At 54.0% G+C, this 11,287-nt stretch overlaps 1 protein-coding gene across 1 annotated transcript; it reads right to left on the reverse strand.

The window, feature by feature from the left end:
- Window positions 1–731: 731 nt before the first annotated feature.
- Window positions 732–8,837, reverse strand: DNAJB5 (DnaJ heat shock protein family (Hsp40) member B5). Its single transcript, XM_055302777.1, has 4 exons — window positions 8,656–8,837; window positions 6,083–6,327; window positions 2,287–2,888; window positions 732–2,155 (listed from the first exon to the last, which is right to left on the reverse strand). The coding sequence occupies exons 1-4, from the start codon at window positions 8,835–8,837 to the stop codon at window positions 1,922–1,924; spliced, it is 1,263 nt and encodes a 420-aa protein (XP_055158752.1). The 3' UTR covers window positions 732–1,921.
- Between the last annotated feature and the right edge of the window lie 2,450 nt (window positions 8,838–11,287).

Below are 11,287 nucleotides of genomic sequence, written 5' to 3' on the forward strand. Positions count from 1 at the left end.
GAGGAATCTGGAGCTCAGGCATGGAAGAAAGTCAGTACAGGAGGAAGTCCAGGCCCAGGCATAGCCTACAGATGGGCATTTCTATTACTACAGGGCTCCCCCTTACCCTGATCCAAGGAAAGTGGCAAGTGCATCATGCAGTCAGCATGCAGGCCCCAAGGATCAGAGTTGTCTTAGTAGTTCAGAGACAAGGACAGACATCCCCAGAACGTTGTAAGATTTAAGGATTGGTAACAGTGTTCATGCCTTCCAGGGGGCCTGCATCCCCAGCCAGGCCCTGCCAGCATGGACCCAAGATGCCAAGTACCTCTAACAGCTATTTCCATTGCCCCATGCTCTGTCTTTGGGGTTGTAGCTCTTCTAGTTAGCCAGAAAGTCCTCCTTCATTCCCTCCTAGGAGGAAAATTTTTCTCCAAGGAAAATTCCAGTCCATGTAGAGAAAATCTATTAGTCCTCATGCTTGCACATCCTTTAAAGAGGATAGTCTCTATTTCTCATAACAAAGGATATTTATTCTTTCTAAATAGATTTGTTTCTTCTAATAGCTGAGTGGTATCTTCTGTCTCTGCTGAGTTTGGGGTTTATGTTTTAGAAATACCAGGAGCCTAGGCTTAGAGGAAGGAAGGAGTCCAAGTCACCTTGGATTTCTCAGAGGTGACCAGGACCCTGGTGGGAATTGAGTAGTACTTCACACCTGCCCCCATCCCGGGTTCATTGCTCCTGCTCAGATGCCTTATTTTTAAAATACTTTATTTATTTTCCATAATACTGTCATTACAAAAAAATACAAAAAAACTACTATAAAAACATTCAGGGGCTTGTCAAAGTGAGAAAACCTAAAGACCCCACCCCAGGACCTGGCTGAAGCAGTCTTCCCCTAGCTCCTTCACTATTTAACCTTTATACAACTGTGGGAGTGGGGTGGGGTCACCCAGGCATCAATGGGCTGGAAATTCCCCACGCAGCCTCCATGAAGGGTAAGAAATAAGTAGCTTCACATATCACAAAAGTGGGATTTGGAAGTTTGGGGGTGGCTAGGCCCTGAGTTCAGAGATGTGGGGAGAAACCTGTGACCCTGAATCTCTTGGTGGGGAATAGCTGCCACCTGACCCCAAAGCCCTTTCCCTTCCTGATGAAGGCTGGGAGATGGACCCTGCTCCCTCCCTCTCAGCCTTAATACAGCAGGCCCTCTTCCCCTCCCTCCACCCTTGCACACTCCTGAGAGCAGCAGGGAGGACAGAACTTTCAGCTCTGTGGGATCTGGGCAGGGGAGCTCTCTGGGAGGCTGCCAAGGGCCCTGTTCACCTTCCTGCCCCAAATGAAAAGTGTCTCGTGCTCAATGGCCCGGTTCATGGGTTACGGACCTTCCCTTCCTATCTCAACTCCGGAGAGGCACAGATAGCTCTCGGTGAGTGCTTGTGTGCGTCAATATGTGTGCATTAACCTTAGACACTGTGGACCTAGGGGTGGAGTGGGGGTGGGAAAGCAGTGTTCTTTCTATCTTCTTCCCCCCCCAATAGGAGGAAACTGAAGAGAAGGGAGAGGAGAGGTATTAGCAAAGCTGAGAGGGGAAAGAGGACATGCTATTTACAGGCATGGACAGGAAACCTCTGTATCTTCAAGTAGCACTCAGGTCACTCTCCAGCCACTGGAGTGGGAACTGGATTCAAAGCTAGTGACATGAAAATTTACCCCTGGCCTGGGCTAGGCTCTCCCCACCTCCCACCCACTTCCCCAAGGCAGCCCAGCTCTGAAAGGGGTCAGGGACAGGAACATTTTCCTGAAATCCAGTGGCTTTTTTTTTTTTTTCCATTTTAGAAAAAGTTGCCAGTGTCCAGTGGACATCAAGCTGGGTGCACATTGGGTGGGGTGAGTATAGGGGGTATTGCTGTGGAAGACTCTGGGCTGGCTGGGGCAGAGCCTAGGAACAGGGTAGGTGCTGCTTAAGGATCTGTCGTGTCTGGGGTGTTAATCTGTCTGGGAAGCGAACTTTGAACTCGACAATGAGGTCTCCTCGCTGGGTGGGCACTTTGGGGAAGGGAAGGCCCTCCCCACGGAGTCTCTTCACGGTGCCTGGCTTGATGACATCATTGCAGGGTAATGGGATCACCCGGCCATCAATAGTGGGAATGTTCACAGTGCAGCCACACAGCGCCTGGTGAAAATGAGGCAGAGGGAGGAAAAGGTGGGGTAGAGTGGGAAGGGAGGGGAAGATTGATGTGAGGAAAGAATGTCCCCATCATCCCTCCCCTCCCCAACACATACCCAACCCAACCCAGGCCCTACCTCCTTGAGGCTAATCAGGGCACTGTAGAGCACGTTGGTGCCGTCTCGACGGAAGTGTGCATGGGGCTTGTCTTTGAGCACAAAGACTATATCAGCAGGGATGTTGTCAGGTGTAGCATCACCCTCTTTGGGGAAAGTGATCTTGGTGCCTTCCTTCCAGCCACGCTTGATGACAATGTGCAAGATCTTGTCCTCTGTGCGCACAGTTCGCCCATCAGGGTTGAGGCGCCGCCTTGTGATCTTCATGCGCTTGGTGGAGCCATGGTAGATCTCCTCCAGGGACACTCGCAGCTCATGCACCACAGGTGGGTCCTGCACCTTGCGCCGAGGGTACAGTGGTTCTGGGGGTCGCCTTGGACCCCTACTCAGACCATTGAAGCCAAAGCGGCCAAAGGCGCCAAATGGATCCTCATCTTCATCCACATCCATGTCATCTGGGTCAAAGCCACTGAAGGGTCTAGTGGACCGGCTGCTGGCAAAGAAGATATCGAAGGGGTTGGACCCACCAAAGAAGGAGGCAAAGGTGGCATGGGGGTCCCCATGAAAGGTGTAGTGAAAGGAGCCACTGGAGCCACCTGATGAACCACCGCCGGTCTTCAGGCCTGGAGGGAGGAGAAGTTAGGGACAGTGTGGCTGGTCTTGACCCCACCCCATTCCTCCCGCCCCCTGCCCTCTAGCTCCTAGTTCATGGGCCTTTAACTGCCCTATATAGGGCTGGCCTAATAGAGTAAGAAAAATCTCTGACAAGATTCATTTCTATTCATAATTATATGTTTAATAATAAAGCACAGCACGAGAGTCAAAGAGGCTGAGTTAGCCAATTGGTAGAAAAGCCAAAGTAGAAGAAGACTTGGAGGATAGGACTTCCAGTCCTAGGTCTCCTCCATGAGCCCATGACCCAAAGATGTTTCACAAGGCCTTGAGCGGCTGGCTTGGGATCACATTACAGTCATACATGACTCCCAAATCTTTATTTATCTCCAAAGACACACACAGAGAGAGGCAATTGGACAAGATTCAACTACACAGGAAGCCAGTAAGTGACCTGTTCCAAATAAGGTTGGGATACAGTCCAGGAGGAAGCCCACTCTCATTCTGCTTCTAGTATAGTCCCCCTTTTTCCTGACTCCTACCCAAATGAGAAATCAGGAGGGTCCAGAAAAGCAGGAAAGCTCATTAGCCTTGAGATGAGGAGCTATTTCTTAAATTTTTTGGAAAGATTTTATTTATTTCTATGAGAGAGAGAGAGAGAGAGAGAGAGAGAGAGAGAGAGAACACGAGCCCATGAATGGGGGGACAGAGGGAGAGGGATGAGCAGACTCCTTGCTGAGCTAGAAGTCCTATGGCGGGGGGGGGGGGGGTTTGATCCAAGGGTAGGACTGGAGGGGCGGAGGAGACTGGACAAGGGGGCTCCATCCCAGGATCATGACTGGAGCTGAAGTCAGATGCTTAACCAACTGAGCCACCCAGGCGCCCCAAGGAGCTATTTCTCTAGAAAAAGTTTTCAAATGCTTTGTTTCCACACTCAGAGCTCATGGCATTATATACTCCGGGATGCCATTCACACACTGGACAGATGGAGAATACAATGGGAATAGAGCTTCTTGGACTTAAATAACACCAAGCCCTACACCCCATACCTAATGTCAGAGCAACCAAAATGCATGAATGCACTGGCACATTGCAGGTGGTAGCCCTAGCTGCTCTCTCTCAAGTCAGATCCTAAGGAGCTCATCAGATTGCTGGAGGCAGCCTTCATCCCCTCCCCTCTACCGGCGACCTCCTCCACTAAGACCTCCTCCACCAAGCCCGGGAGTGGGGGAATGGCAGTGGTGGTGAGGGGGAGGGGTGTGGGGAGGAGTGAGGGAGGGGTTAACACTGAGAAATGATTTAGAATATGTAGACTCAGGGGTGGGACCCAGACTAAGGGAAGGGACTCTTTTCTGTGAGGCTTTTTATCTAGGATTTCAATTGACCAGGGAAGTCTCAGTCTAAATTGAATTAACCTCTTATTTCCTGGGACCACAAGGATGGATTTGGGTTTCATTAGAGAGGCCAAGTGGCAGGCAGTTCAGAGACTTGTAGCAGCTGCCTTTTCATCCCTCTCCTAAGACTCAGGGTCTGTTTTTTCCTTTTATTGAAGATCTGATTATCAGGTGACTTCAAGAAGCTTGGCAGAGCTCAGTGAAAGAGGGAGGCTGGACCATAACAACAGGAGGGGGTAACTTCTCTGTAGGAATTCCTATTGTATCACTACCACCCCCTTTCCCCAGCTGGGAACAACTTGTCCCCAGTCAGGGTTGCATGGAGAGTCTATGTGCACAACCCTTCCAGCTGGCTGTTGGGGAGGGGGCAGGGCAGTGAGAAATAGAGCCCACATTTTCAAGGCTGCTTCTCCTTCCCAGAGCCCTGGGTTTCTCCTTAAGGTTGTGCTGCATTCCTTGGGGACCTCCTGGGATGTAGATCGATGTTAGAACCCAGTGTCTGGGCCTAGGGGCTGAGCTTTGCCCTTCACTTAGGCTTGGTCATGTGGAAGGGGTAAAGTTTCTGGGTAGCTCTCCAGCCAGGGAAGGTGAGGCTAAGTGGAGAACAGAGTGCAATTCCCAGACAGGTCACACGGTGGCATGGTGTCTGCACTGCTTCCCTCTTCCCACCCGCTCAGCTCCCACCCCTCCACTCCAGAGAGAAGAATGTCTTAGCTGAGAGCATACTGGGGATTCCAGCAGATGTCTGTGAGTCTGGGAGTTGGCAAGTCTAGTAGGTGAGCAGGGAAAAGCTGAAGGAACTAGCGGTATGGAAATTAAGAACAGGGGGTTGGGAGGACTGGGGCATGCAGAGGATAGGAGGATAGCGCAGGACACAAAGCAAGGAGGACAAGAAAAGAACACTCTCTTGAGCACCTATCTACTCTGCAGCAGGTCTAGTACATATCTAGTTTTGAGGCTGGAGCGGGAAGACTGAGGAGGAGAATGTGGAAGAAAGGTAGATGCTGCTGGGCAGGAAGGACAGTTCCTCTTAGGAAGGAGAGTCCTCAGCTGTGGCAACGTCTCTTAATATAGCCTGACAGGTGCCTGTGGCTGGCGGGTGGCAGGCGGCCCTGAGGGGCAGGCCCAGAATTAGCAGCTACATCATGCCTGTGGGATGTACTGGGAGGGGCCACCCTCTCAGAGGCTTTATTTGGGCCTTTCCTGCCACCCTGTGCATGGCCACCAGCTACCTCAGGGAGGGGGGCAAGATGCCAGCAGCGGTTCTCCTTCCGTCCTTGGATCCCTGCCACTTCCTCAGGAGGCAGACTCCCCCTCTGTCCTGCTGGCCTGAAGTGGGCAGGGAAGGGGAAGATCATCTCTGTCTCCCAGAGCTCCAGTGGTTAATTCCCAGGCTGCTTAAGGGCCAAACTTTTATGCTGATGAATGTAAATGCTCTGTCCTCAGACAGCCAAGCCACAAGCTCCTTTTGCCTAACCTTCCCCATCAGCCAATGAAGCAGCAGGGACTTCAGGCTGGACTAATAAGGCTGGGAGGGAAAGTAGGGAGGGGGAAGGCCTCTGGTTCTGACTTCAGATGTCTCTAAGGCTTGAATTTGAGGAGAGAGAGGGGCAGAGAGAAGCAGGGGTAACTATGGTAAGCCAAGGCAGGGTAGTGGGTGGTCTCTTCTCTCCTCTGGGTGTAGGCGCTGAGAACACTTGCCTCCCCTCACCCCGTATTCAGCCTCCAGTTGCCTGCTCTGAGAACTGGGCCACCCGGCACCCCAGACAAGGACAGGGGTCCAGTATCAGGCTGGAGCACTGCCCTCTTACCTTCCTCCCCATACTGGTCATACAGGCCCCGTTTCTTAGGGTCACTCAGCACATCATAGGCTTCTGCAATCTCCTTAAACTTCTCCTCAGCATTGGGTTCTTTGTTCTTGTCTGGATGGTACTTCAAGGCCATCTTCCGATAGGCTTTCTTGATCTCATCCTCGTTGGCTCCCGATGGGATCCCAAGAATCTTGTAATAATCCTTTCCCATTACAGCCACTGGACCGGCACTTGTCTCCTTGTTTCTGAAAGAAACCCAGGGCCAGTCCTTGAATTCCCTGTTCCCTCCTGACCCAGCCCTGCTCCTGATGATCCTACAATCCCTAAGTGACTCACTGTGATTTTCAGCAGGTCATGCCTGTTCTGTAGGCCTCTGTCTCCCCATCAATGAAATGAAAGGTTTGGACTAGATGATCTCTTCCAGCTCTGACATTCTAGGATTCTGTGAATCTTTTGTCAGCTCCTGGATTTTCCCAGCAGGAAACTGGGGGCTGTGGCCTCCTGGGGGCTAGGCTAAGGCCCAGTTCCTGGGGCCAGGCTGAGGACCCCTGAGAGCCCTGCTGCATGAAGTGGCACCATGGACTGACAGGCCCACACATAGAAGCTGGCAGAGATCAGTGTGCTGGGTGATGTCACCTGAGCGTCGTGGTCTTTTACGCCATGCTTCAGGCATGATGCCCGGACTAAGGGCAGCTGGGGCAGTGGCCCAAGACTAGGGACAGGTCTGGGTCTTTAGCCAGCTGTCCTGGCCAGCCAGGCTGAGTCAGGGTGTTGGTGCCTGGAGTTCTCTCTGCTAGTGAAGACCCCAGGTCTCCTTATTCCTGCTCCCCAGACTCTGCTAAGCCTCACGTGTGACTCAGACCAGGGGATGACTCACAGCCTTTGGAAAGTGCTGTTTCTAACTCCCCTCATTAGTAGGGGGTGACACTGTCCTTTTTCCAAACAGGGCAACAGTTCCCTTTACTCACTTCCCACCATCTACACATGTGTGTGTACGAAGACATATCTATGCCTTCTGAACACTAGTATTAGTGAAAAAAAGCATCCTGGGCACAGGGTCTTTCTTAATCTTAGTTGTTAGAACAATTAGGCACTAGTCAACATTTCCTTCATACCTTCCCTACCAGTCCCTCCTGCTCACCTGTCGGGTGGTTAGGATCTGGCCCAGGGCCAGATCCGCACTCCTCTGATACAGTTCTTTCTAAGCTGGATGCAGGGGCATTTGTTTTGTGGGGGAGAAACATAGGGTCCTAATTCTTCCATGCCAATCTCTTCACCACTGCCTCTGTGGTGGATATGAAGGGAAGGGGACTTTCCTGTAGTTGGGCTATTTGGGGAGATGGCCAGAAGCCATCCTCTAGCCCTTCAGAGGCTTAGCCAACCCCTACCAAAGCCCAGGAAAACCAGAGTCTTTCTAGCAATGTCCTGGGCTGGCAGCCACAGCTGAGGCCTGCTTTCCTGCCTCTGACTGTGAGGTGTGCAGGGTTTCCCAGCAGGAGTGGGGGATGTCATGGGGAAGGGGAGGCCGTAGGGCCCCAGGAAGACAGAGACAATGGCCCTAGCTGCTGCCCCCACAGGGCCTGTTGCAGGTGGCTTAGTTGACTCATGGTTCTGGGAGTCACCTCTCTCTGATGAAGAGAAGGCTCCATAAAGGCAGGTCCTCCCCCTTCTCCCCCTACCAGCATGTCACGCCTGGTGGGGGAAGCTGGGGTTGGAAAAGTGAGAGAAGAGCGTCTGGGGGTGGACAGCCATTTTCGGAAGCAACGGTAAAAGCCGTCTGAGAGGGAACTGGGGGTGGTCTTCCATTTCTGCCTCGGCCCACACCGTCTCCCCCCACCCCAGGGCTGGGAAGGAACCCTGGTATACCATGAAGGTGCCCCCAGAGAACCACAGCAGCTTCTAGGCAGAGGGCAAGCAGAACAGCTTGCCAGTGCTCCCAGCCTCCTCCTGCTGTCCCTGTGTTACCCTCCTGTCAGGCCAGCTTCCTTCCTGGCACTCACCTGATAACCGTTCTATATCTACAATTCCCTTGTCTCCACAGACAGGGCAAGCTCTTTCAGGAATTGCCTTTTCCCTCCTCCTCTCCTCCCTCTTTCCCTCCCTCCCCATACCCACAAGCCACGTGTTGGAATGACAAAGGAGCCCCAAGGCATGGCACTGCCTTGGATGGAGAAGAACATTAACATGTGGAGGCAGGAATGGAAAATGCAAAATAGCAAGAAGGCCTGTAAAGGGAGGGGGATGGTTGACACAGAAAATGAAGTACTGGTGGAAGGGACAAGGGATGACAGATGGAGACGGCTGAGGTGGAAAATGGGTTACCGGTGGATTGAAAGAGATGCAGAGAGTTGAAATAATGATGTTTGTGGGAAATGGATGGATGCCTGAAGGGTTTGGTATGGGAACTGAATGACCGGTACAGTTCATTCAAAGGTAAGGGTGAGGTGGAAGGGGGGTTCTCACATGTAATGGGGATGAGATGAGGATGATGACATGGTAGGCAATGGAGGGGATGTGATGTGGAGGATGGGATGGTGGTGGGGATATGAGTGCCCTTCTCCAGAGGGACTTACCGGAACTTTACAAACCCATTCAGCGTCCACGCTCGAAGTTTTAAGGGCTCCAGCTGAATTTTAAACATCAAGCTGGCTAAGAAGTCTTCTCCCCAGAAGTGTGGGAAGCTCCGGAAAGCTCCTCGGGCCTGTAGTGGGGGTGCTGCTGGGGATGGGCAGGAGAGCACTGTGCGCTTAAACATGCCCAGCCCAGCCCCTCACCTCTGATCGCTCCACTGGAGCCTGCTTGGAAAGCTGCAGCTCTGGAGGCCACCTCCTCAGGTTGTCCGAGGCACTTGCCCAGCAAGGCCTGTCCGGTGCAACAGGAGCTAGACCTGATCCCCAGGTGTGGAGAGTGAAGGAATAGGGTCCAGCGGCCACCTGCTCTCAGGTGCAGCAATGTCTGTATGAATGGCTGTATGGCAGTGTGACAGTAAAGCTGGCAGTGGCAAGCGTGTGCTTGCGAGTGGCAGCCTGTGTACCTGTGACAGGTGTGACTGTGAGAGCCTGAGAGGCAGTGAGTTCCTCTCGCGTCTCTCTCCGGGGAGGATCCGACCCCAATCCCCAAGAACCTACTCAATGAAGTCACTGACCCGGAGTCTCCTCCTTCGCAGATGGGCGGGGAGGGGCGGGGCAGAGCCGAGCAGCCCGGGACAAAAGGCGCGGCGAGGAGAGGAGGGAAAGGGAGGGGAGGGGGCTCGGGCGGGGGAGGGTGGTCGGTGATGTCACCGGCGCTGACGGGCTGGGCTGGCTCAGAAACGCCTCCGCCCGCGGAACCCAATCCGACCCGGCCCGACCCTCCCCCAGCTCAGGCGCTGGCTGCCCTGTTAGAGGGTCGCAGACCTCAAGCACCTTGCAGACCCCAGTCCCCGCACCACCGCGGCACAAGGAACCGTGGGCCTCCAGTGCCCCGCCGCCTCCCCGGTCTCCCCCACCCCCTGCACCAGGACCCCCGGCTTCGCGACGCCCCCGCGCCCCCTGGGTCCTGGCTCGGTGCCCTCACCAGTGAGGAGCTGCGGGCGCCACCGCGGTCCGTCACACAGCCGCTGCCCCCTCCCCTGGCTCCGGCTCCGCCGCCTCCACTCGGGACAGGAGTCGCCTGCCCGCCGGCCGCAGACAGCGGGCCGGGGAACCCGCCCCCACGGCTCCGCCTCCGCGCCACCCATTGCGCGCTCTGCCCGTCACTCAGCGCAGCCTCCTCCGTAATTGGACAGCCTTCAACGAGTGCCTTGGTGATAGCCGCCCATTCTCCGCCCCTGTCGCCCGGCCACGCGCGCACACATTCCGGGCCGCGACTGGTGTCGGTCTGATTGGTGCCCTTGGGGATCAGTCAACCACACCTCTTCGCTAGCTCGTCGCGTCATTGGTGAGAGGGCCAGAGGGCGGCAACGCTACGCGCCCTTTGATTTCATTGGTTGGTCTGTGGGGCTCAGACCCGAGACTGGGGGCAACTATATTAGTCCAATCTCGGGTTTGAGAAGGTGGGACGTACTGGCCACCGCTCGAATCCCGGGAGAATCTTCTGGAACCTGTGTAACGTCAAAGGCAGCCTTAAAGGAAAACTGCCTACCAATTGGCGGTGACTCTGGGCATTCTTTCCTTTCTTCATGTAGGAGGGTAGGGGAGAGAATAGTGCCCTTTGGGAGGTGTTAGTCCCTCGACCAGGGTCAAAAGGCCACCCCCTACTTACCTGCCTTCCATCGGAGCCGTGGATCGACCTCCACCAGACCTGATTCGGCTTTACCTTATCTTGACCCGGAATTGACCTGAGGTGACCTAACAAAACAGACCCCACTAGACATGCAGAATTTAAGCACCTTTCCGCTTTCTCCTTTGTAACCTGGTACTTCTCCCCAGGGTTAGCACATCCAAATTCCCTTTGCGAGTCTCCTCTTCGTGTCGGTATAATCCCCTCATCCCAGCTCCCTTGTGAGCAGCCCCTCCGAAGGAACCCCCACAATCCTCATTAATGTTCTCTCTGTAACCCTTCATCCTACTTCCCCCTTGATTTCCCAAATGTTAGCCCACCCTCTCTTCCCCATCTTCGTAGCTGGGTCTGATCTTCTGCCTCCCCCCCTCCCCCATCTTCTGTCTTTTTTTCTTAATCTGTTATCTATTCCTATGGTCTCCCCTATGCTAACTGCCCCCTTTAACCCTTCATCTCAGGTCCACATGATTTCCTTAACACACCCAGAATGTCCTATCTCCAAGTCCCAACCCCCTCTCTCCCCTATTAAATCTCAGCCCCAGTGTCCCCGTTGTTCAGAGCAGGCAGGGCTGCGGAGGCGGTAGCCAGCGGAAGCCGACGCTTGAGCAGACACGGTGCCTGGCGCCCACGTCACTGTCTCCCAGGCCCATCTGTGCTACAGGGAGCGGGGGTGGGGAGGGGGTAATCCGGGGGTGAGGAGGAGGAAGGAGTTCTTGGGGGGGTTTGAGGACAAAGGAAGTGCCAGGGCAGAAACTCTCACCTCTCTTTCTTTGCCATTTCCCAGAAACAGTTTGGACATCCATGAGATCATGCAATCTGGATAGATCTGGAAACTGAGGCTTGGCAGACATCAGTTATCTGGGCCACAGAGCAGAGGAGAGCAGGACAGAGATCTAGGGGTTCCTGAGGTCAGGCCTGCATGTTCTCCATTATCTGCCTTCTTTC

The sequence above is a fragment of the Nyctereutes procyonoides genome, unplaced genomic scaffold (genome assembly GCF_905146905.1).
Source record: "Nyctereutes procyonoides isolate TBG_1078 unplaced genomic scaffold, NYPRO_anot_genome, whole genome shotgun sequence".
In the NCBI taxonomy this organism is placed as follows: domain Eukaryota; kingdom Metazoa; phylum Chordata; class Mammalia; order Carnivora; family Canidae; genus Nyctereutes; species Nyctereutes procyonoides.

What these genes read in the sequence shown, in the direction of transcription:
- DNAJB5 (XM_055302777.1), bottom strand. Translation starts at nt 8,837, where the DNA reads ATGTTTAAGCGCACAGTGCTCTCCTGCCCATCCCCAGCAGCACCCCCA. An exon ending in TGACCAGTATGGGGAGGAAG is followed by an intron (nt 2,889 to 6,082) that starts GTAAGAGGGCAG and finishes TCCTCCCTCCAG; the next exon opens with GCCTGAAGACCGGCGGTGGT. An exon ending in CCCTGATTAGCCTCAAGGAG is followed by an intron (nt 2,156 to 2,286) that starts GTAGGGCCTGGG and finishes CATTTTCACCAG; the next exon opens with GCGCTGTGTGGCTGCACTGT.